The sequence below is a fragment of the Filicampus tigris genome, chromosome 10 (genome assembly GCF_054856515.1).
Source record: "Filicampus tigris isolate MCC_2025a chromosome 10, RoL_Ftig_1.0, whole genome shotgun sequence".
NCBI lineage: Eukaryota > Metazoa > Chordata > Actinopteri > Syngnathiformes > Syngnathidae > Filicampus > Filicampus tigris.
Window position 1 is genome coordinate 17660300 of NC_141226.1, and position 27453 is coordinate 17687752.

Below are 27453 nucleotides of genomic sequence, written 5' to 3' on the forward strand. Positions count from 1 at the left end.
ACATTAAAAATAAAAAAATTAAAAATTAAAAACTTAGACTTCTCCCTACCTGTAACGGTGAGGTTCGCTGCAGTTTTGTTCTCCCCACACACACAGCTGTACTCTCCACTGTCTTCCTCTGCTGCTTCATAAATCAAGAGTTCATTCACAGTCGCCTGCTGCTTCATCTGGTACTTTTCTCCAGACTTGAGAACTTGTCTTCCCTTTTTCCACTCTACTGGGACTAAAGGTTTGGATGTCTCACAGTGAAGAGTAACACTGCATCCCTCTTCGGCTTCCTGACTCTGCAGCCTCTTTGTGAAGGTCACGGGTTGGGCTAAACATATTTTTAATTGGTTAGCGACCAATGATATTAAATGACATAGGCTACATGTTGAGCAGCTACTAAAGAGGAAATCAACCCAAACATCTTTTTCAAGGATATGTTCCCTGCAAGCCCACTAGTTGAAACACGGCATCCTGATTAATATTGCGTTTTTGAAATATGAGTTAAGCAGCAAAATCCACCCCTTCCCCTTTTTAGCCATCTCAGGGGGCGGCCATTTTGTCACTTGTGTCGACTGAAAATGACATTACAACAGCTCAGTTAACAACCAATCACAGCTGAGCTTCAGAAAACAGGTCAGCCGTGATTGGTCGTCACCTGAGCCCTGAGCAGTTGTGATGTCATTTTCAGTCGACAGAAGTGACAAAATGGCCATCCCCAGAGATGGCTAAAACGGGTGGATTAACTCTTATTCCACAAATGCAATATTTATCAGAATGCCTTGTTTCAACTAGTGGGCTTGCATAGAACATATTCTTGAAAAAATTATGTTTGGGTTCACTTTTCTCCTTCAAGAAGGACTTCCTGGATGTTCTTTGTGTTGCTCCTACCTTTAATAGTGAGGCTAGCAGCAGTGTTGTTCTTTCCACACACACAGCTGTACTCCCCACTGTCTTCTGGCACCGCTTGGTTAATGAGGAGTTCATTAACACAAGCATGCTGCTTCATCTTGTACTTTTCGCCAGACTTCAGCACCTGTCTTCCTTTCTTCCACTCCACAGGAACTAAAGGTTTGGACGTCTCACAGCGTAGAGTAACACTGGATCCCTCTTCGGCCTCTTGGGTCTGAAGCTTCTTTGTGAAGATCACTGGTTGGGCTAAACATTTTTAAGTGGTCAGCAACCAATGGCGTCATGACATTTTAGAAATGATAAAACCATAGTCTAGTGAGGTGATCGTACTGACAATTCTTGTGCGTTAAACCTTTAGCATACAAGATGATGGTTTGAACTCCCAAGTTTTACTATCCTTTGAGACATTCTTTCAATGTTTGAACTCCAAAGTGTACGACTTTTGTGCATTTGACTTTACCCTGTACGAGAAACATTTTCAAAAAGAGACAAAGTCGTGCTCCTACCTTTAATAGTGAGGCTAGCAGCAGTGTTGTTCTCGCCACACACACAGCTGTACTCTCCACTGTCTTCTGGCACTGCTTCACTAATGTGGAGTTCATTGACACACGCTTGCTGCTTCATCTGGTATTTTTCTCCAGACTTCAGCACTTGTCTTCCTTTCTTCCACTCCACTGGCACTCCAGGTTTCGATGTCTCACAGTGAAGTGTAACCCTGGCTCCCTCTTCAGCCTCTTGAGTCTGCAGCTTCTTTGTGAAGGTCACTGGTTGCGCTAAACGTGTTTTTATTTGGTTAGCAACCAACAATGTCATGACATGATTGGATATGGATTTCAAAACCACAAATTCGAGTGAAATGACCGCTGTGATAAAGTGTGAGGTTTGTCAGATAAGTTCCAAGAATGGTGTAGCAAAAGATATATTTCAAACCACTTACAGTATTGTGAGGCAGATGCACAAACCACAAGTTCATCATGCAGCCACAACCACTGTATCATGAAACTAAAATAGAAGTAAAATCACTCACTCTTATAAGACGCCTGTCTTAAAAATTTTTTTAAAAAAGATTCCAATCCAAAATGCTAAACATTCCTCAAGACCGAAACCTTCAACATGCATGATTGGTGGTTATCATTTGCGGCATATCTTTTGAGAATTTTTCAAATTTGACCACTATTGGGAATTTCCACTAAATGAGAAACTAATTATTTTGGAAAAAAAAATGACTGTATATTCCCCCTACCTTTAATGGTGATGCTAGCTGCAGTGTTGCTCTCGCCACACACACAGCTGTACTCCCCACTGTCTTCTGGCACCGTTTCACTGATGTGGAGTTCATTGACACACGCCTGCTGTTTCATCTGGTACTTTTCTCCAGACTTCAGCACCTGTCTTCCCTTCTTCCACTCCACTGGAGCTGCAGGTTTTGATGTCTCACAGCGAAGTGTAATCCTGGATCCCTCTTGGCCTTCCTGACTCTGCAGCTTCTTTGTGAAGGTCACTGGTAAGGCTGGGGATTTAAGTAGAATGTTAGGAACAGTAGCATGAAATGAAATTGACAGAAATGAAAGCATCTCGTCATCAGTTGCTAAAATTATGTATGGAAACGGATGGATGAATGGATGGATTTCTGCAAACTCAATTGAGATATGTGCTGTCTATTCAAAGGGAAGTCGTTTTTGTACAAAGATATTTGGAATAATTTATTTTGTGAAATTTAAAACTAAATAAAAAATACTATAGGGGAGGAAGGCAGAGAAATGGTAAAAAACAGGCAGACTGGATGGAACAAATGAGTCCCAAAAATATGGACATGTTATTAAAGATGTAGCCTCTAAAAAAATCATATTTTTTACAACATGAAATAAGACTCCACATTTGAATTCATTTTAGAAATTTATGTGCATAAACAGGTGCTGCTGTTTTGGTTAGCCACTCAATTTGAATAGGCTGTATTCATGTCTGTGTCTGGTAAATGGTCATCGTACCCTTGATCTTGACACAAGCCATGGTCGTCTGCTCCCCACACACGCAGCTGTACTCTCCACTGTCGTCGGTCTCCGCTTGGTTGATGAGGAGCTCATTCTCGCATGCCTGCTGCTTCATCTGGTACTTTTCTCCGTAGGTCAGCACCTGTGCTCCCCTTTTCCACTCCACAGGGACTAAAGGTTTCGAGGTCTCACAGCGTAGAGTAACCCTGGATCCTTCGTCGGCCTCCTGACTCTGCAGCTTCACCGTGAAGGATGGCGGTAGTGCTGCGCAGCAAAGATTTTATTACCCGTCAAGATCAGGATTCACACTGCATGTTTGAGTGACACAATTCCATATGGAAGGAAACAAACACAACAAGAAAAATGAAGGTATACAGTACGTAAATATGCAATGGAGTTTAAATCCAGCAACACGGAACATTCCCTCTGACAATATGAAAAATTGCTGGGGTGTGTGATAAAAACGTAAATCAGTACCATTCACTTTGACAGTGGCCGATGTCTTCTGGTCCCCGCATAGACAAGAATATTCCCCACTATGGTCCGTCTTGGCATTCCTAATGCGAAGCTCACAAGATGCCTCCTTCTGCTTTATTTCATATGACTCTCCAGTGGTGAGAATCTGGGAGTCCTTCCTCCACTGAACGTTGGCTGCGGGCTTTGATAGCTCACAGCGAAGTGTCACCGTTTCTCCTTCCTTTGCATCTTGATTCTTGAGCTTTTCTTTGAAAATGGCTGGCAGGGCTAAAACACAGCAAATGATTATTTACAGTATTCTAAATATGATAAAAATACTACACTTCTTCAAATAGTCGCCTCTGCTCGAATACACACCACCCAATTAATCGTCAGAAGGTGTGTTATCCAGGAGAAAAAAACACCACACACCAAATAGATGCCTCTTCTATTAATATAATGCATATGTTTAGTACAATAAAGTGTAATAAGAGATCCCTCTCAAAACGTTGTATTTAATTTAAAAATATATATTTCCATATCGTATCTTACAATATTTAATTTTTAATCTATTGTGTAATGTATGGACTTTAAAGGTTGCGAGAGAGGGAGAGATAGGGAAAATTCAATATCATTAAATTCTTATGCAATTTGATCTTAAATGCAATACAATAAACATGGCTTGTAAAACAACTATATTTTCACATTATTTAATAATGTTTTGAAAAGATATTTATAAAAATGAAGGTCCCACATCTTACATCAAATAAATGTCTTCCACACATCAGACAGCTGGTACAGATGAGCAAATATGGTATGTATGGCATGATGATGAAATTCTGTTTCACGGAGAGAAAAATATTTCAACCAGACTATCTTACGTTTAACGGTCAGCTTGGCCATGCTTTTGGCAGTGCCCACGTCACAAGTGTAGATGTCAGTGTCGTCTTCCTGGAGGTGTTTGACGGTGAGAGATAAGACGCCTTCCTTCTGGCTCATCTCGTATCGACTGCCGGCCTTGAGCTCCGTGTGCCCTTTAAGCCACGTAACCGCAGATGGGCTTTGGACCGTCTCGCACTGCAAAGTCACAGAGGTCTTCTCGTCCGCTTTGCTGTCCTTTAGCTCTTTGGTGAACTTATGGATTGGCTCTGTCAAATATTGAGTAGTATTACAAATGTAGACAATATAACAAAAATGGGACTAGTAGAATGTTTTGCGAAAATCATTTTTACAGTTCCAAATAGCGGTTTTCCAAGTATGGGGTGCAGCATCTCAAAAACAATTAGGAAAATATTCTATTTTTTAAACATGTTGATGTAACTTAAGTGACGTTACGTTGTATCTGCAGATTTCATTTAACCACATTTGTTATTTTAAAGTCCATCTTAAGGTCATTTTGATCAAATTCAAGACCTCTTTTTCAGTAAATATATGGAATTTTTACAATTTTGAAAAGTGGATTTAGAATTGTATATTCACAAATTATAGATATGTAGATGTGTTTAAACTGTGTTTTATATTTTTAATTGCCAACGAGAGTGCAATTTTTATATTGTAGTTTTTAAATGTATTTTTACGCACTGATATTCAGTGTTAAGGTGAAATGGATTTTAAATGAATTTCAAATAATATGAAAACCACCATCTTAAACAGACCATATTTGAACAATTTCATCCTCACCTTTCACCTCAAGCCTGGCCTTCGTGGTTGCCCCTCCGATAACCTCACATTTGTACTCTCCGGAGTCTTTACTGGAAACATTGTAGATGAGCAGCTTCATGACCCTCTCTTCCTTGATGATGTCATATTTCTGGCTCTTCCTTATGGTTTTGCCCTCCTTTGTCCATTTGACAATGGAGGTCGATTGTGTCACCTCGCAGGTAAAAGTGGCATCTTCACCCCGAACCACAGTGACATTCTCCAGCTCCCTTGAGAGTGATGAAGCTTTTCCTGCAACAAAATATCTTGTCACTGTTACCTTGCAATTGATTCATGGATGCGCACTAAAGAAAGACAATTCACCTTCAATAGTCAGTGTTGCTTTGGATGTCAGATCTTTAATGCTGAAGACGACGTCTCCGGCATCAGCAGGGGTGACGTCCTTGATGGTCAGCATGTATTTCCGTCCTTTGCTGTTAACGTTAAAGCGGCCTCCGCTGGTAACAGTTTGGCCATTGAGAGTCCAGGTGCACTCGTCGGTGCTCTCGCGAGATAAGATGCACTCGAACCCGCACGTCTCGCCCTCGTTCACTTCAGCCGACTTCAGCCATTTTGTGATCCCGATGCCAATTTCTGGGAGGGGGACATGCGGTCCAAAATATACTCGAAGGCAGTAAAATCCAGCTAAGGTTACTATTACCGTGTTAGTATGTGTGCTGTGGGCCAGCCTGCTATCAAAACTAACCTCTTACAGTGACCTTTGCTTTGGACACCTCAGTTCCAAGATCGCAAGTATACTCCCCCGCGTCGTCTTTGGTCACATCTTTGATGATCAGCCCCAAAGATTTGCCCGTGTGAAGGAACTCATATTTTATTCCAGCCTTCAACGGGCTGCCTTCTTTCCTCCAAATCGGAGAAACCCTGTGCTTGGATGCCTCACAAGCCAGAGTGATGAAACCTTTCTCCTCACCGACAACGTCATCCAGAGACTTGAGGAAGAGGGCAGGCTTTTCTGGTGATTTAGCCAAGCAAATAGCGATGATCAGATTTTTCAGAAAGATACCCGATTCATCCACATGGATTCTTACCTTTAACCGTAAGTGTGACAGACTCCTTCACCTTGCGGACGTACATGGTGATAGTGCCCCCATCCTGAGGTGCCAGGTTCTTAAGTGTGAGTTTATGCAATTTCCCTTCATGGGTTATGGTGTTGACTTCATTGGTGAAGAGCGCCTTGTCATTCAGGAGCCACCGCGCCTCTTCGTCGGCATAGTTGACCTCGCACGTGAACACTGCATCGCTGTCTTCGTCCACTTCTGTGTCAGCCAGGTGCTTGGTGAATTTCACATCGCGCACTGAGAGTGGAAACCGGATATTTAGTATCAAATACATGTGAACATTTTTGTATTTTCTACAGCAGGGTTTCCCAAACTTTTTCTGGTAGACATTTTGGTTCCTCCCTGGAACCCAAACTGTATTATGGCAAAATATGCTGTACATATGATAACAACACAGAAGACATTCATTTACTCCAACAAACGTGAATTAAAAATAATAATAATAAATTCGGGTCCATTTAGGGACCTCCGTTTGGAAAAGCCCACTCTATAGTATCAAACGGGCACCTTCAACTTGTAGATTGCCTTTCGTCATAGCGGGTCCGGACTGACAGCGGTACTCGCCACTGTCCTCTTCAGTCAACATATGAATGGTGAGTTGAGCCCTGGTAGCGTCTTGCTTGATGTTATATTTGTCCGATGCAGCAAGTGGTACCTGTTCTTTTAACCACTGCACTTTGTCTTTTGGCGGGACGGAGAATTTACAAGTGAGCATGGCGGAGCTTTTCTCCTTGGCCTTCACGTCCTTGATGGGCTCTGCAATCTCAAGGGGACGCTCTGAGCATAAAGCAGACAACATTAAGAAGCTTTACACACAGTTGTGGTCTTAATGAGTTATTATGGGGTGGACAGTTAACACCTTCACAGTACCTTTGACTGTAAGCTGGGCTAGTGACTTGCTTTTGCCAGCCGTGAACTGCACGAGTCCCGTCATGGACGCTTTGGTCTTTTTGAACGTGAGCCGATGCATGGTGCCCTCTTTCTCCATCTCAACATCGGCGTTCTCCTGCACGGCGACTCCGCTGAGAGTCCAAATGGGCGGTTTCACCAGTTCCACGCTGATCTCAACTTCGAAGACAGCGGCGAAAGGTTCCGTCACCTCGACGGGACTCATCTCCCGCACAATGCTTATGGACTGCTCTACAAAGGTAAGAGAATAAACGGTCGGCTTAGAAAATGGTGGGATAATTAAAATATTTAACAACTTTGATATGAGTTCATTGTACGTCGTACTGATAATATTAAATAAAAGAAAATGATTTAAGTACTAAAAAAAGTCTTGCTCGTAAAATTAATGTAATTAACAATTCCTAAGGAAAGTATTCTACATTAGGGCAGCTTGGTACCCAGGTTAAAATCTCCGCTCTCGCCAGCCTGTGCAGAGTTTGCATGTTTTCCCTGTGCTTGCATCGGTTTCCTCTGGCTTCCTCCCATACGCTAAAAACATGCATGTTAGTTGAATTGAAGACTCTAAACCGTCCAAAGGCGTGAATGTGAATGCTTGTCTCTCTTTGACTGGCAACCAGTCCAGGATTGGCTAGGGGTCGCCCGAATATGAACAAGCGCTATAGAAAATGAAGGAATAACATATCCAACTTTGAAAATTTCCCAAATTCCTCTGCTAACTTTCCAGTGGAAAGTTTCCGGAATGTTTTTTAAAAGATTCTACCTCTTTTCAACCCTGCATAATGAATATTATAAGCTGCAGAGCATCTATGAGGTTATACCGTATTTAACCGCCATAGTGATAAAGAAACCAACCTACTTTGTAATTATCTGTAATAATGTTTAAAAACAATGACAAATAGTGTTTCCAATCCATGTGTTACAACTGTACGTGCATGGCACATCAAACATTAATCACCAACGTGAGTCCTGCACTCTGATTAGTTGAGCAGAGTCTAAAAGAACCAAACAACTGTGGAAACGCTCAGTGAGTTACAACGATAACACAGTTTTGCTAGGTTGCATGACAATCTGTCAATTCCATTTTTTAAAACAAATGTCTGGGCAACATGTCTTATTGGCTAGGACTCTGGTGACGTATTTCCTGCACATGACCTCTGACCTTCTACTGTGTTACCTTCCACAAGCAGTTTACAGGACGTCTTGTCATCAGAGGCGTCGCACGTGTACGTGTCTTCATCGGCGGCGTCCACGTCGTTGACGGTGAGCTTCCGGTACACATCCTCACTTTTGATTTCATACTTCTTTCCGGGTTTGAGCTCTGTCTTGTTTTTGAACCACTTGACTTGGGCGCTGGCGCGGGACACTTGGCACTCCAGGTGGCCACGGTGCTTGTAAATGGCTATCTTATCTCGGAGTTTCTTCACAAACTTGACGGGCAGCTCTACAGCAAACGAATTGCATTTGATCATGTATGGGGATGGGGGAAACTAAATTGAAATGTTGGAAAAATTCATTTAATTGAATAGTTTTGATTCAAGAAGTGAAACTCATATTATACAGATTCATTAAACTCATTAACTCATTCACTGCCAGGCATTTTCAGACCCTCTTTTACCCTAACGTTTGAAGAAAATAGAAAAAAATATAAATAAATTCTTGGGATCGAATGGCTGGACTGTGAAAAGACAAATAAATTCGTCAATGGCAGTGAATGAGTTAAATATTTGACACTGTGTGTAATGAATCTTTATAATACACGTTTAACATTTTTTCTAACATTGGATAACCGGAAAAAAAAATTAAAAAAAGATTTTCCACGATGTACTATTAGGATGCATTTGTACTTTGGCTTGTTTTAGTCAGTGTCAGTGTGCGTTTTTAACCTTCATGCAAGTTGCAGGGAAACGTGGTCAAGTGATTCCATCGACTTGTAACAGCACATAAATAAAACCGTGAAACCATGCAATAAATATGCTTGGATCAGGTATATTTACCTTTCACCTTCAGTTGTGCAGATGACGAGGCCTTCTCAGCTGTAAATTTAACCTCACCTATATCTGCTGGGGACACACTTTTAAACAGCAACACATAGGTCCTGCCTGTGTTTACAAAACAGATCCAAATTAAATAAACCGACATTACTGCCGTCATTCCAAAGTAAAACTTAAGCACAGCGCACACATACTGTACTGATTTTTAATATCTGAAACATTTTTTTTAAATGTGAGAATTCGCCACACATAATGGAGCTCACTGCTCTTATAGTGTGCAGTAAACTCCAGATCAGTGTTTTCCGAAATTTAGTGAGTCAGGGCACATATTGTGCTTCATAAAATGCCACAGATGTGTGTAGGACCCAAATCCAGTTGGAATTAATAACATTTGCGACTAGTCCGGCAATAAAAGGGTTTCAAAGTCCACATGAAAAGTCCTTGAAATTTGGGAAGGGCAATGAAGGGGGGATTGGGAGAGACAATTGACGGTATGTGTATATCACATTTTAAAGATCCTTTTGGGATCTTTACCTTCTTGTCTCATCTTGACGTTGTCGTTGACTCTAAGTTTCGTGCTTCCCTTGTACCACTGGCACTCCACCTCGTCGTGTGAGACCTCGCAGACAAACGCAGCGCTCTCCTTCTCCATCACCTCCACATCCTCCAACTTCTTCACAATCCTAATATCTCTGGCTGCAGCGGGAACCACTTTTGTCATGTTCTGATTTTCAAACGGCGCCAGTGCTGTTTGGGTGACGCGGGACTCACCACGAACGGTGATCTTGGCGCAGGTGTTGTCGTCGGCAGTGCGACAGATGTAAGTGCCTGCGTCTTCGGGGGCGCATTTGTTGATGATCAAGGTGCGTTTTCGTCCCAAAGAGTGAATGCCGTAATTCTTCCCCGGTTTCAGTTCTACATCATCCTGTAGAATATAATTACAATTTCAAGATTTCATCAATAACTCAGCAATCGCCCGTGCGACTTCTCACCTTTAACCATTTTACATCTGCATTTGTTCTGGATACTTCACACTCCAAGGTGACCTTCTCCTTCTCAGCAACGCTGATGTCGACAATAGGCTTTGAGATCGTAGCAGGAGGTTCTATTGGATCATAATGGTTTTGTCCAAATAAGGTTACATAGGCTGGATTTGTACTATAAGAGCGAAAACAATCATACGCATTTCTTGATTAAGAAGTTATGCAGATTTATGACACACTGAATAAAACTAGAGCGAAAGCATTGAGGTATGTATGGGGTAAATTGGTGCATTAGAGGTTCATAGACCATTACAAATGGTTTGAATTTAGTGAATTAGAGGTACAGATAAATATGGTACATTCGATGCTCTTATAAATGTGGTCTAAATATGGTATGTTAAAGCTGTGTCGTGTCCTAATCTGAACAGCTTGCTTTCGGACACATTTCGGAAAAGAATTACCCACTTGGTGAAGTGGGCATGCACTCCAGAGCCCCAACTGGTTGTATACAAGTCTTTACTGTTCTAAGAAACACTTTGATAATACTGCATGTGCCGTCTTCCACGTAATCGGAATTTTTTGAAGAAACTGGCCAACCGTGTACATACCTGTAACAATAAGTTTGCAGGAGGTCCGGACGCCTTCTGCTTGGAAGACGATGGTTCCGGCGTCCTCTCTCGTTAGATTTGACAAGGTGAGGCCGTGCGTCTTTCCCAGAGCTGTGATGCGGACATTGGGCCCCGATTTGAACCTGATGCCGTCCCGGGTCCACGAGCCTTCGACGTCAGCCTGGCTGAGCTCGACCTCAAGGCTTACCGTCTGTGTCTCGTATGTCTTGGTTTCTGTGAGCCCTTTGATCAGCTCCACTTTCTTCACTGAGGAAGAAATTCCTTTTATTAGTAGAGTGAATATGTTTCAGATACACCCACAATATATGAAAATCTGCATTCCGATCAATATGTACTGTATGTTTTCAATACAGTGAACCCCCATATATTTGCGGATCAGCATTTAAAGATTTTTTTTTTTAACCTATCCCCTGCGAAACGAAATGAATAAAAATGATCAGCGTAAACCGCAGACTTTCGCAATACAGCTGGGATTCATGCAACAGGCATGCAAGTCACGGACATGCGTTCATACTTACTCTCAACGGTGAGCTTGGCCTGGGTTCTGTCGTCAAGGGTTTCACATGAGTAGATACCGCGGTCGGCGTAAGTCACGCTCTTGAAGACCAGCGCTTGCTTGGCGCCGTCCACTCGTACCTCCACGCTCGCCGAAGTCTGCAACTTGACGCTGTTCTTCATCCAGTGCACTTCGTCCGACGGCTTGCTCAGCTCCACTTGCAGCTTTGCCTCGCTCTGCTCCTCCACTGTCAGATTCTCCAGCTTCTTTTTGAATGTCACCGGCTCACCTGAAAAATAAGTAGCTTTGAGAATACTAGGGGAATGTCATGTCATTTTACAATACAGTGGAACCTCAATCGTGGAATTATTTCTCAAGTATATTCAGCTTTTGCATGAGGTGTAATTCATTTCTGTACAAATACTAACGGATTGTGTTAATTCAGGCAAAATTAGGACCACACGGATGCTATTGGACTGTGTTCAACTTTCACACTTCCACTGTGAATGCGCTTTCCCTACGTTGCACTTGAAGCGTCGCCTTGCAGCTCTTCCCTTCGGCGTCCACGCCGATCTCCCCCGCGTCCATCTGGCTGACAGAGGTGACGGTGACCGAGTGGCTGTTGCCAGCATGCTCAATCTTATACTTGGCGCCCTGAGCAATGGGAACATTGTTGTGGAACCATTTGACGAGTGCGTCCGCCGGGGTGACGGTGCACTTGAATATGGCGTCTTTGCCCTCCATTGCGGCCACGTTGTTCAGCTTGGAAGTCAGCCTGACGGATCTGGGGGCTGAAAGGAACGAGTGGCACGAAACTAAGCACAATGGCGACATGGAATGACATACATTACAGTGAGGGAAATAATCATTTGACCCCTTGCTGAATTTGTAAGTTTGCTTACTCACAAATGGTCCAATTTATGGTTTAGTAATACAGAATATCAGTCAAAAATACAATACAAATACAAATTTAGCAGGGGATGAAATATTTTTTTCCCCACTAAGGGGTGTAATGATTAATCGAAAAGCGATTCGTCCCGATTCATCGATTAGATTAATCAAACATCGAGATGATTCAATTCATCTAGAAAATGATGTCGTGAAACGATTTTTCATTCCAGATGCATAGCACATTTTGAATGTGTGGATCAAATTATTCTTTTGCGCCAAACATCTTTGGATATTGCATTTGTGGATGGCTGTTGAGCCACAATAGTGCACGGAGACAAGCATGGTAGCAATTTTTAAAAAATCGAATCGAATCGAAAATCGGGAACTGAAAATCGAAAATGGCTTGAATGAATCGTTACATCCCTACCCACTACATATAAATTTTCCACATTTCCAGTGATTCATTCCTGTTACCTATCGAGGAGACTTTGGCAGAGGTCTTGTCATTTTTACATTCACAGCTGTATTCGCCTTCATCTTCCTTAGTCATGCCAGTCACGATGAGGATTCGCTTTACACCATCTGACTTGATGCAGAACCTGCCTCCAGGTTTAACCTCAGAACCACTGCGCCGCCACAGAACGTCGCCTGAGGCTTGGTCCAACTCACACATTAGATTTAAAGTGCCCCCCAAGTCGACCGTGACGGCTTTCAACGGGACGACAAACTTAATAGCTGCGTCTGCAAATAAAACGTGGCGCATCATAGTAAAGATGAAACATCAGCACTTGACTTTCAGGAAAGGCGGACTCACCTTTGACCTGGACTTTGAACTCCAGTTTATCATCAGCGGTCTGACAGGAGTACACGCCGCTATCTTTGGATTCGGTGGACGTGACGATGAGCGTGCGAGAGAGGCCGTCTCTTTTCACTTGGTACTTGGTGCTCTCCTTGAGCTCGACGCCATCTTTAAACCACCTCACGGTGCTGCTGCTACTTTCTGCAGTCAGCTCGCTGGTCAAAACAATGTGCTCGCTGGCTTGAATGATGAATGTGTCCTTGACAAGCTGCTTCTGGAACTTGGCAGGCACATCTACAGAGATGAACACAATTGAGTTGGCTTGAGTCACTGACGGTGTATTGGCACACTCGCCTGACTTCGGTGCAGGCTGCGTGCATTCAGTTCCCACTCAGTGACAGTCTGAGTCTGATTGTAAATGGCTATCTATATGTAAGCATTGCGTTTTAAAATCGAGCCAAATCAGAGCAGTCACTGAACTGGTTAATTACCTATATATAAGGCCCAACTTACCTGCCATCTGCAGCTTGAATGTCAGCTTCTCCGATCCAGCCTCACACTTGTACTCCCCAACATCTTTTTTGTCCATTTTGACTATCACCAGCTCCCGACTTCTGCCTTTTGTCTCCATGTGAACCGCCGTGCTGGAGGCGAGCAGCTTGCCGTCCTTGTACCATTTCACCTCAGTTTTGGAATCAGCCACCTCGCAGCGCAACGTGGCTTTCTTGGAATAAATGGCTGTCACCTCCTTCTGGACGGAGTCCTTGTTAGCGAAAACACTGGGGGCGTCTGTGGATCAAAGCGAAAAGTATACAAACAATGGTCATTGTATATGTATTTATACAACACTAGGGCTGCTCGATTATGAAAAAAATATTAATCACGATTATTTTGGGAACAATTGAAATCACGATTATTCAAACGATCATTTATTTTTTGGTACAAAACAAGAAAATGCTTAAATGTAAAAAATGTAAGGACAAATTTCTTTGAAACACTATAATTAAGTAAGTTCCAAACAAAATGTATAAAATTAAGTTAAATGAAAATGTATAAATTCAAGAATGATTTCCTTGAGTGTTAACATACATAGTGCGTTGGATATAACGGTATATTAATAATCGTTTTTTTACGATTATGCCAGCTTTGTGATCGTGGAGCGTAATTGTAATTGAATTTCGATTAATTGCACAGCCTTATACACCGCAGCATCATAATTCTATGAATTCCTTTTGGAGTATTTCTTACCTGCCACCTGTATCCTGAAAGACAGCTTCTCAGTTCCAACCATACAGATATACTCCCCAGCGTCCTCTTTTACCAAGCTGTCAATCACCAGCTGGCGACTCTTTCCCTTCGACTCCACGTGAAGCGTCTTGCTGGACGACAGCAGCTTCTCTTCCTTGTACCATTTTACATCGGTTTTCAAATCCGCCACCTCACAGCTCAGAGTGGCTTTCTGAGTGACAAAAGCCTTCACCTCTTTCGTGACGGATTCCTTGTTGGTGAAGGCTGACTTGGGTGGAACCGCTGTATCAACAATGGCAAAAGATATCATGTTATTTCCCCTTACATTTTCACATCTTCCGCAACATTTCTGTGCTAATATCGAGAGACATCCGTATCTCACCTGCCACCTGCATCCTGCATGTCAGCTTCTCACTTCCGGCTTCACAGATGTACTCTCCAGCATCCTTCTTCTCCACACTGTCAAACACCAACAGACGAGTCTTGCCCTTGGATTCGGCACGTATCGTCTTACTGGGGACCAGCAGTTTGCCGTCCTTGTACCATTTCACCTCCGTTTTGCTGTCAAACACCTCACAGCTCAGAACAGCTTTCTGGGACAAGGAGGAAATCACCTCCCTCTGAACGGAGTCAGTGTTGGAGAAGGCCGGCTTGATTTGAACATCTGGAAAGGAAAATAATGGATAGTTGTATTGCATTGGCTTGATTCACTGCTTTATTGGATGTCAAAAATGTTGTCATGGATGACATGGATATACACTGGAAATCAAAAGCTTTCAATAGAGGCCAGACCTCTGCAGAGGTTAATAATAATTCCTAACAGCATTGAAGAAGAACGAGGGTTTCCTGTATTTAATCCTATTTACATCTCAGCAAAATGTTTCGTTTTTTTTTCTTCATTCGACAGTAGACCAAGAGCAGAAAGAAAGCGGATCACGGAAGAAAGTGGAGGGACTGCGGTACAATCATTTCTCCTGGCTCATTGGCGATTGTCGAAAAAACATAAAAATGGAGCAGCCAGTACAACAAACTAAAGAATTGTTCATTTCTTTTGCCCATTCTCCACAAAAAGACTTTATTCGACAGGAGACTTAAGGCATGAAGCAGCCTCATCTCACCATATAGTGCAATACCTCAAAAATTGGGTTGATGTTTCCCTCTCTCTTCATGTTTTAATGTTTTCAGAAACTTTAAATATCCACTGTAATTTTACACAGTCAGGCTAATGCATGTACACTACAAACAAGCTGCAAATTTAAATGGTTAAATGGCTCAATTAACTCTATTAGGATCATAAATCTGTAGCTCTGACTGTAATGTCAGCGTCGTGCGTAACACTGCCCTACGTACCCTTCCCATCTGTTTGTGGAAATTGTTTTAAAGGGGAAGCCAACCCAAACATATATTTTACAAGAGTATGTTCTACGCAAACCCACTAGTTGAAACAAGGCATTCTGATAAATATTGTGGAATAAGAGTTAATCCACCCCTTTTTAGCCATCTCTGGGGGCGGCCATGTTACTTGTCACGTCACTTCTTTCGACTGAAAATGACATCACAACTGCTCAGACGTCAGGTAACGACCAATCACAGCTCACCTGTTTTCTGAAGCTGAGCCGCGATTGGTCGTTACCTGAGCCCTGACAAACTATGATGTCATTTTCAGTCCCTGAGATGGCTAAAAAGGGGTGGACTTTGCTGCTTAACTCATATGTCACAAACGCAATATTAATCAACGGGAATGCCGTGTTTGAACTTGAGGGCCTGCTGGGAACATATTCTTGAAAAAAAATATGTTTGGGTTGATTTCCACTTGAAGTAGATAACAACACAAGCTCCTGCTTTGCGTTTTTGCAAATGTCCCATACCTGCCACCTGGAGCTTGAAGATCAACTTCTCAGCACCGGCTTCACAGACGTACTCTCCAGCGTCCTTTTTCTCCGCACTGTCGATGACCAGCTGGCGACTCTTCCCCTTGGACTCCGCACGTATTGCCTTACTACCGACCAGCAGCTTCCCGTCCTTGTACCATTTCACCTCTGTCTTGGAGTCAGCTACCTCACAGCTCAGAGTGGCTTTTTGGGATGGATTTGCTTTCACCTCCTTTTGGACAGACTCTTTGTTGACGAAGGCTGGTGGAGGCTCTGATGGCGAAAATCAGGAGCTATTCACTGAATTCTGCACTTTAAATAATAATGATATCCTTACCAGTCACATGGATCTTAAAGACCAGCTTCTCTGCTCCGGCCTCACAGGTGTACTCCCCAGCATCCTTCTTCTCCACGCTATCGATCACCAGCTGGCGAGTCTTTCCCTTTGTCTCGGCGTGTATCGTCTTACCAGAGACCAGCAGCTTCCCGTCTTTGTACCATTTCACCTCCCTGTTGGAATCCAAGACTTCACAGCTCAGAGCGGCTCTCTCGGCGAGAATTGCTTTCACCTCGCTCTGGACTGTTTCTTTGTTAAAGAAGGCCGCCTGGGAATCTGAAATGAGTTCAAATGAGGAAATCAATAATACAGTGGCTGAATCGCGTAAAACCTTTATGCTCATACGGACATCCTACCAGGCACAATCATTTTAAAGACCAGCTTCTCTCCTCCAGCCTCGCAGGTGTATTCTCCAGCATCACTCTTCTCCACTTTTTCAATCGCCAGTTGACGGTTATTGCCTTTGACTTCGGTGTTAACGGTTCGGCTGGATACGAGCAGCTTGCCGTCTTTGTACCATTTCACCTCCGTCTTGCTGTCTGACACGGTGCAACTGAGAGTGGCTTTTTGGGAGAGAGACGCTTTTACTTCCCTCTGCACCGACTCCTTGTTGGAGAAGGCTGGCTGGGCTTGAGTTTCTGATAGGAAAATCGGTTTTGTTATCATTGAGCCTACAAGTGAAGCACCAAAAAAAAAAACCCGAATTAAACCCTTACCTTTAATCTTGACCTGGAATGTGACTTTGTCGCTGGCTGTCTCGCAGGAGTAATGACCCTCGTCGCTTTTTTTGGCATTCTTGATGATGAGTTTCCGTCGCGTCCCTTTGGAGATGATGGTAGTTCTTTGGTCCTCGAAGATCTCCACCTGCTCTTTTCTCCACGCGACCGCCGTGCTAGCGGGAGAAACCTCGCAGCTCAGCTCGAGATCTCCTTTGAGTGACGATGATAGGCCCATGGGACCTCTGGGCTTGTTTAGGAACTTGGCAGGTTCATCTGGAAAAACAGAACCATATCAGTACCTACTAATATTTTTACAGTTGTGTCCTCAAATAGTGTTCTTTTTTTTCTAAAGCTGTGTGCACACATACTCATTTTTCTTGAAATGTAAGACCCCACACATGATTAGAAAAACTCGGTATGTGAAGAAAGAAATGGAATTGACTGCTGTGCCCTTTTGAACTCGGTTGCTGATTTGACTCCTCTCGTCTAGCAAAACGAGGTCAATAAATGAAAACACTTATTTCTCTAAGCCTGTGCTGTACCTTTAAGAGTGAGCTGCATGGACATTTTGTCATCCGCGCAAACACACTCGTAGATGCCTACGTCTTCCTCTGTAACGTTGTTTACTCTCAGCATCCTCCTGCGGTCACTGGTCACGTATTCGTACTTCTTGCCCGTTTTTACCTCCCGTCCATCTCTCATCCAAACCACCTGTGAAAAAAAAATCCAATAACATGGCAAAATTAAAGATGTCAAGAAATTGAAAACAGAAAATGCATAGTTCTGCTCGCGGACAGTTTTGAATACACACACCAAATTAAAAAAAATATACATATATTTTTATAATTAATGATAGCTAGTAATTTATACAAGGTCATCTTTTGTGTCAAATAATCGTACGTTAATTCCACTATAAAGAGCACATACCACTATTACAGTAATTGGACGGTACTTTGAAACACCACAATCCTATTATTAAGGAATGTTTATTCAAATCACAAACCTGTGCGTCGTAATCTGACACCTCAGCCATCATCTGAGCGGTGGCTTGGGCGCTGCAGAACACCACCTCAGGCTGATCAGACTTATTGATGAACCGGACAGGTGGCGCTACATAACATATGAAATGAAAGGGAGTTATTTAAAGATTTCACATACACGCAACAAAAGCAAAAACGAACATGTGACATTTGTGACATACCCTTGACAGCTAAGATGCAACTGCTCCGCGAGCCTCCGCCCACAAACTTGACCTCTGTTCCGTTCATATCCAGGGTCACCTCTCGGATGAGCAGCGTGTGCACGTTCTTGGAGCGGGTGAGGAGGTAGTCGCCGCCACTTCGCAGTATGCGACCATTTAGAGACCAGAAGCCTGAGCAAACGGCTGACAGCTCCAACGAGATGGAGAACTCTTCGCCGGAAATTGCGGTGGTGTCCACGAGGCCTTTCCTGATTTCTGCAGTGGGTTCTTAATGGACAAAGAGAGCACAAGTGAAGAAAGTTAAATGGTATACTACAACACTGTTTCGACATGCTGCAGATATCCGTCCTACCAAGGTAGAAGCTTCCAGGCACCTCTAGGTAGTCACTCTGACCGAAATCATTGACGGCAGATATACGGAATTGGAAAGTGGCTTCTTCTGTGAAGTTAGAGATTGTGATCTCCGTTGACAAAATCATTTCTCCAACGTTGCACCTCTGCCAGGTCTGAGTGCCAACCTTCCTCCTCTCCACAATGTATCCCTTGACGGGCACGGGACGGACACTGTCCGGAGGAGACCACTGCAGGGTGATGGATGAGTCAGTCTTGTTCTGCACCACAGCATCGACTGGGGGATCGGGAGGATGCTTCCTTGCCGCTGAAGAGCAAAGATGTTTAAGAAACTGAATAATCAAATATATAAAAGTTTTTTTTTTTTTGCTAATCAACGGTAGAACTAGCAGCTAGCGTTAAGCAGAGTGCAAATACAAATCAGGAGACAGGAACAAAACAGCTGCATGTGTGAGGGCCAGTGTAGCTTTTCAACCCAAAAAACAATGGAGATTTCCTCACCGGTGACGGAGAACCGAGTGGACGTCTTGCAGTCTCCAGCCACAAAGGCCACTTCTCCCGAATCATCCGCTTGACACTCCCGAATGGTGAGCGTGTACTGTCGGAGCAGGCATGCGATTGAAATGCGGGAATCTGCCTTTAGCTTGTCGCCGTTGCGTGTCCAGTAGGCGTCAGGACAGGGCTGCTCCAGCTCCACACAGAAGATGACGGTGTCGCTGACGGGAACGACCGTCCTCCGAGGAAGCTTCTTCGTAATGTTGCCTGAGATGTTAGACGTGACATTAGAATGGGTGTAACACACATGTATTTCTAATCACATTTTTTTAGTCTGACACCGTATTAGTCCAGTGTGACCACGCTGCACCCTAGCCACACATTTATTCTGTGGACAAATACAGTGCTGTTCAACCTCTAGCTAACTGAGGCAATGTCAGCAATCAGCATACTTTTTGGCAGTATGCACAACACACTTATTTGAAAAGGCACAGGACCAACGAGAATATCAATGCCCAGTGTGAACAGGGTCCCTTAAATAAATCCTTTGGGCCCTTCCATGTCAATGCAGCCGACTGAAAACACTTTTTCATGTAGAATTGTCATCACTTTCCCCCACGTTAAGAAAGCCTTAAACTTCAGAGCCAGCCGAAGCAAAAAACAAATAAAAAACGTGTCCTGTGTTTTTATAACATATTAATTCAGTCCGATGCACTCGCTGCACCCTTCATTTCTGAAAAAGAATACAGACTATTGATGTTGCACTTCTCTAAAATGAAGACAAACTATTGATGGTGTACTTTCCTAAAAAGAAGACAAACTACTGATGTTGTACGTCGCTAAAAATAACACATAATATTGCATTTGTGAAATATAAATTAAGTAGCAAAATCCACCCGTTTTTATCCATCTCAGGGGGTGGCCATTTAGCCACTTGCTGTTGACTGAAAATGACATCATAGTGCCTAAGGGCTCAGGTACTGACCAATCACGACTTACCTGTTTTCTGGGTTTGGTCATGTGACATTTGCAAGCAACCCGTTGAACATATTGTAAAGAATTGCTATATTTCTTGTATCTTTAAATTGATGTAAGAAAAAAGTGGTCAACCTTACCCAGTACGGTGAGCTCGCCCACCGTGCGGCTGCCCTCCTTCATCTCGCAGATGTAAACGCCATCATCGTTGGTGGTCACGTTGTGTATGGTGAGGCGACGCAGGGTGCCTTGCTCCTCCATGTGATACTTGGCGTTTTGCTCCAGACGCGTTTCCTCCATGAACCAGTCGGCCCTGCTGCCGGTCAGAGGCACCTCGCACATCAACGTGGCCGACGTTTTCTCATTTACCGCCACGTCCTGAAGCTTCCTCCTAAACGGCACCTTTGGCTCTGGCACGACAAAGCAAGAAATGTTCTTGATGGCCATTAAAATTAATGGAAATTAGTGATCGTCATTTGGCAAAATACCCCTGATTAACTTCTAAAATTAACTGATTAATGGTAATTTCGCTGAGCGATGTTCATGTATATACTGTACTGTATATCTGAGACCGAGGCATGCCCGGGACAATGACAAGACCAAGACTTTTTTGGGGGGTTTGAATCTCAACTTCAAGTTTACATGTTCGTATTGTTTGCATGGGCCTACTCGGCAGACTTCGGCTTCCTCTCAAATTTCAAACTCATGTGTGCTATGTTCAATGAATTATCTTAACTGTCCAGAAATGTCAATGTGTTGTTTGAATGGTACTTTGTCAATGGGCTGCAATTGGTTGGCAACCAGTCCAAGGTGTACCCCGCCTGTCGTCCAAAGGCTCCAGCTCACAGCTCAAAGAATTCCAGCGATAGAAAGATACACTATACAAACTCTGACTTTGAGCTTCATGTCAAAACTAACAAAGATCAACTATTCTGACACCGTACAGTTTCATGTTTTGGTCAATTTCAACCCCGGGGGAAGTTACACAAGCTTGCACTAGCGCCAATGTGAATGAACCCCACATAGCAACTGTGAACTTCTCAACGGCAGCAGAAAATAGATGCAACAGTACACCTCCCCTTAGAATATGAGCCACAATTGAATCATGTTGCGACAAGCCACACACATTTTCAAATGTTTTAATGCAGTGAGTGCACACTGAGTTTGACCTACTGGCAATGACGGTATGTGCAGTGGCTCCTACTGCTCCTTTAATACCAGTAAAGTTGCCAATGAGATGACTTTAATTTAGCCGTCTACTCTCACACACTCACTGACCACTACATTTGATACAGCTACAAAATCTAATCTAACAGTTGCTAGACCTGCAAAATCTAGAGCAGAAGTTGTGTCACAAAAAAAGATCCTGACAAACAATACATGTACAGTGAACCCTCCTAAGTGGGACACATATTGAATGATGCTGGTTGACTTTCAAATGTTTCAAATTTAAAAACATTCATCATTTAACATTAATCTGCTCTCAGGGAAATGTATTTTTAGTACAGCCCCTTAGGGCTAACTAGTACCTGCTGGCACTTTTTTTCCCCCCGTTTTTAAATATTTTTTTCAGGACAATGCACATTACCGAGAGCAAAAACGCATCTGCGATTGCAGTATCTAGCCTTGCTCCCTCCCACCTCCCCTGCACTGAAAATGAGGAAAAAAAGCATCAATTGAAAAGTTCAAGTTAATCTAGACGTTCTCTCAAAAAAAAAAAAAGGGCTCATTATGGGTGACAGCCAGTATTAGAGGTTATTGAAACCTTGACTTTCAAACCACGGTAAACCGTCAAACCGGTAATCAACCCATACCTAGTTAAAAGCCACTTACCCTTGACTGTTACCAGCACAGCACTGTAGGTCTGACCTGCCATATTTGTGGCATTGCAGGTGTAGAAACCGTTGTCGTCCTGCTTGCAGTACAGGATCTTGAGGATGAAGTTCTCTGCCTGGTCTTCATATATGACGTGGCGGCGGCCCTCGCTGATATTTGCTCCGTCCTTCCTCCAGATAATGTGAGGCTTGGGATGACCCGTCACAAAGCAGCTGAGTTTGGCGTGCTTGCCCTCCGTCACGGTGCAGGTGCGGGTGAACACGCCCTTGGGCAGTTTTGCCAGCACCGATGACCTCGCCTCGTGCACCAGACTCAGGGAACTCAGACTGTCTGTGATTTTGTCTGAGGCGACGCTTTCCTCAGTACGAAAGACAGATATGTCCTTCTTCATTTCTTCTTTACGCTTCTGAAGGTGAGAAAGGAGTGAGGTGTGGTTTTCCCCGGCGTGTAGGTGGGCATCCTGGGCGTCCACCACCAGCGTGGCGGCGGCATGCGCCCGGCCCAAATTGTTCTGGGCCCTGCAGGTGTACGTGCCACTGTCCAGGTTGCGCACGCTCTGGATCTTTAAGCTGCTGCTGTCGCTGTCGGAAAAGATCTTGATGCGGTTGGATTCGCCCAGGTAGCGACCGTCCTTCTCCCAGTCGAAATTGGCCTCGGGGTGAGCAACGACTCTGCAGTGGAACACGGCATCGCCCCCCAAACCCACGCGTGCCGAGGTGGGTTTGAGCATGAAAACCGGGGCCCTTGGAGACATCTCTGTTGGAAGGGCCACTTTGAGGGTCACGGCAGCGTAGGCCTCCCCGACGCTGTTCTTGGCCCTGCAGAGGTACTGGCCGCTGTCCTCCAGCGCCAAGTCATAAATGGTCAGACGGTACACATCCCCATCTTCCACGGTCTTGAAGCGGCCCCCGGATGTCAACTTCAGCTTTTCTTTCTCCCAGGTGATAAGTGGTGTGGGGTTGCCAACAATGGTGCAGCTGAGCGTGGCGTCCTTGCCGACGCACACGGCGAACGCTTTGGGCCGGGTGAGGAACCTCGGGGCCCCTCCGAATAAATTTTGATCCATGGTTTGTACCTACAGTCAAGGATGAGGAATATTTTTAGAAACAACACTAAGAATAGTGGAATACATCAGCGATAATAAAGTTCACCCAAGCCCGAAAAGTCAGCATCCATTTTGTTTCCCTGGATATTAAGTATGCGCCACGTTTGGCTCTAAAGGCTCTGACATGATGAAAACTGGGTATAATCTGACAAGTGTGGCACTTTGTTATTTTTAACTGTAATAGCGGGACTACGCCATGCGAAGGTTGCTCGTAAAATCGTTAAACTAACAAGATAAAGATTTTCTTTCTGACTGCAATTTTGTCAGTGTGGATTTTCAAAGAGGTTGATATTGTTCCTTTTGGAAACAACCACATCTAATTTCTCAGGCAAAATAATCTGAAATGCATCTTATATTGGGATGTCTTGTAAAAGAAGCAAGTACTTTTCAAGGTGAGATGGTGAAGAGAAAAAAAAAACAGCATAGACGATCATGGTTTTGTGTTTTTATGCTGACACCAGCAAGACAGCAGCAAAAGCAAAACAAAACACCCACGATTCAACCAGCTGAATCTTCAGTCACCCGGCAACCCGCTCTATGAACTGAGCTGGAGCTGCCCGGCAGGACCAGCATGTTTCTGGGGCCCTGCTTGAAGGTGGTGCTAGCTGGCGACCAGCTGGACTCTTGCTGATGTCACTAGCTACCAGCAGAGCAACAACAGCGCATCTTGCTGGGTGGTATTGGCTCAGTTCATAGAGCGGGTTGCTCAGTGACTGAACGTTGGGCTGCTCAAATCTTGGCTGTTTTGTTTTGCTACTGGTCTTGCTGGTGGCACCGGCATGAGCATGAGCCAGAGCAAAGACCACACCTTCAAAACAGGCTGATTTAAACCCTCATACTCATTTACTGCTGTACGTTCTTAACTTCTGAGTTTTTCACTTGTGTATATATTTATAGCCTATAGAAGTGGTTTTTATACAAATATGTGCTCTAATTATGACTTTACTACTGTGTTACCGTAGGTTAATTGACAACAAACTACGGCGTGCTACTACTTGTGTACAGGCCTACATTTGGATTATGTCTTTTTTAGACCAGAACTCTGTTGTAAAACGAGGACCTCCTGTACATTGGATATCATTCTTAGGTGTACCTAATGGTGTGACCGGTGAGTGTTTGACATGTTGATGAGTGTAATGAAAATAGACATAAATTAGGAGTGCAGACTGACACATTTAGGGGCACTTACAGCATGCGTCAGTCATTACACTCATCAATATGCATGCACAACTTCCGCTCTACTCCAAACATTACAGTAAATCCTTTTAATACGCACAAACTAATGAGTTCCACGGAGACAAGGTCAAAACAGAGTGTTTCCCCCTTCGCGAAGGGTTACATTTAGTGGCTTTGTCGCCTCTGTCCCTTCAACTCAGGCCGGACGAAAATAACCTCAGCTGTCCCTGGCTGTCTCGCTCTATTTCCATTTGTAGAAGCCAGCGGTGTTTCAGCTGTTTGATAAGGCTCCGTCATGTATGCCAACACACCTCACTTCCTCCCATGCAGGCTTTGTGAATACGCCTTTAAAAGCTTGCTAGAGCTGTTAAGAAAAAAAAAAAAAATATATATATATATATATATATATATATATATATATATATATATATATATATGTATATACATATATAGATAGATAGATAGATAGATAGATAGAGAGAGAGATAGATATATATATATATATACATACATATATTTTTTTGTAAGAAAAAAAGAGAGAAATGGGGTCAAATGGCGGGAATTTTAGCTAGCCTGACTGAAAGTTGATGCTAGCCAGCTAGCGTGGCAAGCACAATAAACTGTTTATGTAACACTTTTTTCCTTTTTTTTTTTCAAGTACAGGTTTAACAATGGTGTAAAGTCATCTAAATACTCCCCTAGCATACAAACTTTAAAGTTATTGTTTCTTAAAGATTATATTAATCACCTTGAGTCTTCTTTGCTGGGTCAGTCAGTCATGGAAGGCTCCAAAATTCCACCCCCAAAAATGTCTTGTGCTCAAATATCCTCAAAATGGTTGCAAATTCAGGGTGCTGTAGCATCCCCCAGTGCCCTGTGGTGCTCGCTTGACTAGACTTATTTTTTCTTTCTTGTCCCGTGTAGGTCTAACATGATGCTGGCAGATAGCTGGCGTGCCTATTTTGGCGCAGCCTCCTTTCCAAAATAGGCTCTTGTCATTTAGCGTGCAGATAGCACATAGTCACTCATGCCGTGGTTGCACACTGCTGCAGGGCAGATTGCATGCCACCACTTAACATTGTGTATTCATTTAAAACAAGTCTTGGACAGTTGAAACATTCAGAATGCATGCTTCCAATTAATAGTGTCAGGGGTGTTACATTTTGAAGTATGAGATTCGCGTGAAACATTTTGTGAATTCTGAAGTGAATTCCGGAAAATTTGAGTTGAATTCTGGATTGTAAATCATTCAATGGGGGAATTGTAGAGGGACACTTTAGATCAGTCAATGCACTGCTCTTCCATGACATCTTTGCTGGGGATACAAATATGGACTGAGAAAAATGATAGCTCACTCATCCCATTTTATTATATATAATTATCCATCCATTCATCTGTCTTCATCCGCTCATCCGGGATCAGGTCGCGGGGAAAATACGAACACTTTGCTCATGGTGTTATCTGAAATACAAGTCCAGACCACTGACGAAAATATTTATTAATACAGTGCTGAAACAGATGCAAATTAACCCCGAAGACCTATATTTTTAGGCCTCGTCGAGACCTTGTTTCACTGGGATGACACAGACATGGTAGAGTCATTAAATCGGCATTAGCATCTTTTTAATGAATACTGAGGAGTACAGTAGTAATTTACGAGGTTTCAAGGTTTTGGATGGCGTGCAAATAAATTTAAATACCGGTAAATCAAGAATAGGTGGTCCCACGGCACAAGAAGGCTTACTTAGCACCATACAGTTTTTCATTTGATTGTTTTCCATTTATGGCCTGGAAGTGTGTCTCATACAAATATTTACTGTAATTATGACTTTCCAACTTTGTTAGAGTAGGTTAGAGATTGACTACGGTGCATTCCGCCTTCCGATGTATACATTTGGGTTACGTTGCCATTAGGGCTGCATAATATATCGAAAAAATATCGATATTGCGATAATGGCCTATGCAATATGAATATTGCAACGACATGCAATGATTTTCTTATGGAATTGTATGCTTTTATCTGAATTTGACCAGTCAGACGCAAATTTAAATGTGCATCGCCACCCAATAGTTGGACATTTAGGGGAATTACAATTAATTACCTCAGAACACATTGAGCTTGCTTATTTTGCCCCATGAAAAAAAATGTTTTCTTTCATTAGATAATGAAAATGTAATTTCTTTAGGTACATGTTAAATACCGCAATAATATTGATATCCCTATCGTCAACATCCACATCACGTTTTTCCAATAACGTGCAGCCCTAGTTGCCATCAATGCAACGTCGTAGTAATTCCTACTATGGCTCCATAGAGACTTTTACTGCCTTCCATGTGTTTCCGGTATATTTCCCCTTAAGCACACATTTGAAGCCCTTGAGCCCCTTCATCCACCTGCGGAAAGAAGTGACTCAAAGTATCCTATGAACCATTACTGTGACTAAGCCTCACTACAGCTGCTCAGCCACATGATGACTGCATTGTCGCATTGAAGGCCTGAAAGATCATCATAACCTAATACAGCAAATTATTGACAAAGCTTGAATAATATTTAGAACATGACTATACCTGAGTGCGTAAGCACATTTTGCAGTGTGTAGCAATGCTGTATTTCCCATTTCGCCCTCCCATCATCACCAGTGATTGACAGCAGCAGGTCATCTGGACCTTCACTTGACTAGGCCCCCTACTCGAAATTCTAGCAGAACTCAAGTACGCTTGTACTATATTCTGTCTCTGTGCTTTGTAAAGGTGTGAAAATGTTAACAGTCCTACATTTATGCTCCACATTTACACTTTAGTTTTAAATTACAGCTTTTTCCTTTCCCTTTTTTGTATTGTCAGAGAGTAAAAACATCCCACTTACATTATGTCCAAAGTATGATGCAGCATTGCGCATAATGAACAGTAGATGGCACACACTTACCCATGATGCACCTGGAACGACAAGCTAATATTAGTCATGAAGGTTTGATCGAAACATGAACATCTTTTCAATACAGTGGTGGTTGCCATTAGGAAATTGAACAAATACTGTATAACATTCTTTAGAAAGAAAAAACAGGCTTTATTTATGATTAGCAGTATAATATAAATAAGAATTACGATGATTCTGATTTCTGTCCAATGAAAAACAGATGCATCTACGTTTGTCATTGGGAAAAAAAATACATGGATTCAAGGCCATTTGTGTTTCTCTATTGGACATCAGTGATAAATGTGTGATTTTAATTATTGTGATTGTATTATTTTTGTCAAAAAAATGAATCATCCATCCAACGTAATAATACTACTAATAATTATGAAGTACACAATTACTG

At 43.0% G+C, this 27453-nt stretch overlaps 1 protein-coding gene across 1 annotated transcript in view; it reads right to left on the reverse strand.

The window, feature by feature from the left end:
• The window catches only part of obscnb (obscurin, cytoskeletal calmodulin and titin-interacting RhoGEF b), a 58870-nt gene extending 33845 nt beyond the window's left edge, over positions 1–25025 (reverse strand). The window contains exons 1-38 of the mRNA XM_086042493.1: positions 24882–25025; positions 21850–22927; positions 20157–20426; positions 19048–19308; positions 18548–18853; positions 18196–18462; positions 17998–18104; positions 17537–17705; positions 16992–17267; positions 16632–16913; positions 16276–16551; positions 15936–16211; positions 14450–14731; positions 14068–14349; positions 13333–13608; positions 12835–13113; positions 12495–12761; positions 11651–11920; positions 11152–11418; positions 10613–10879; positions 10014–10126; positions 9793–9946; positions 9556–9717; positions 9025–9129; positions 8205–8471; positions 6992–7261; positions 6629–6898; positions 6092–6358; positions 5749–6015; positions 5367–5636; positions 5025–5294; positions 4226–4492; positions 3366–3632; positions 2886–3152; positions 2141–2407; positions 1404–1670; positions 877–1143; positions 50–316 (exon numbers count right to left, since the gene is read on the reverse strand). Of these exons, the coding sequence (XP_085898619.1) occupies positions 50–316; positions 877–1143; positions 1404–1670; positions 2141–2407; positions 2886–3152; positions 3366–3632; positions 4226–4492; positions 5025–5294; positions 5367–5636; positions 5749–6015; positions 6092–6358; positions 6629–6898; positions 6992–7261; positions 8205–8471; positions 9025–9129; positions 9556–9717; positions 9793–9946; positions 10014–10126; positions 10613–10879; positions 11152–11418; positions 11651–11920; positions 12495–12761; positions 12835–13113; positions 13333–13608; positions 14068–14349; positions 14450–14731; positions 15936–16211; positions 16276–16551; positions 16632–16913; positions 16992–17267; positions 17537–17705; positions 17998–18104; positions 18196–18462; positions 18548–18853; positions 19048–19308; positions 20157–20426; positions 21850–22918 (10033 nt within the window). The 5' untranslated portion in view covers positions 22919–22927; positions 24882–25025. The remainder of the gene's footprint in view (positions 1–49; positions 317–876; positions 1144–1403; positions 1671–2140; positions 2408–2885; positions 3153–3365; positions 3633–4225; positions 4493–5024; positions 5295–5366; positions 5637–5748; positions 6016–6091; positions 6359–6628; positions 6899–6991; positions 7262–8204; positions 8472–9024; positions 9130–9555; positions 9718–9792; positions 9947–10013; positions 10127–10612; positions 10880–11151; positions 11419–11650; positions 11921–12494; positions 12762–12834; positions 13114–13332; positions 13609–14067; positions 14350–14449; positions 14732–15935; positions 16212–16275; positions 16552–16631; positions 16914–16991; positions 17268–17536; positions 17706–17997; positions 18105–18195; positions 18463–18547; positions 18854–19047; positions 19309–20156; positions 20427–21849; positions 22928–24881) is intronic.
• Positions 25026–27453: the final 2428 nt, after the last annotated feature.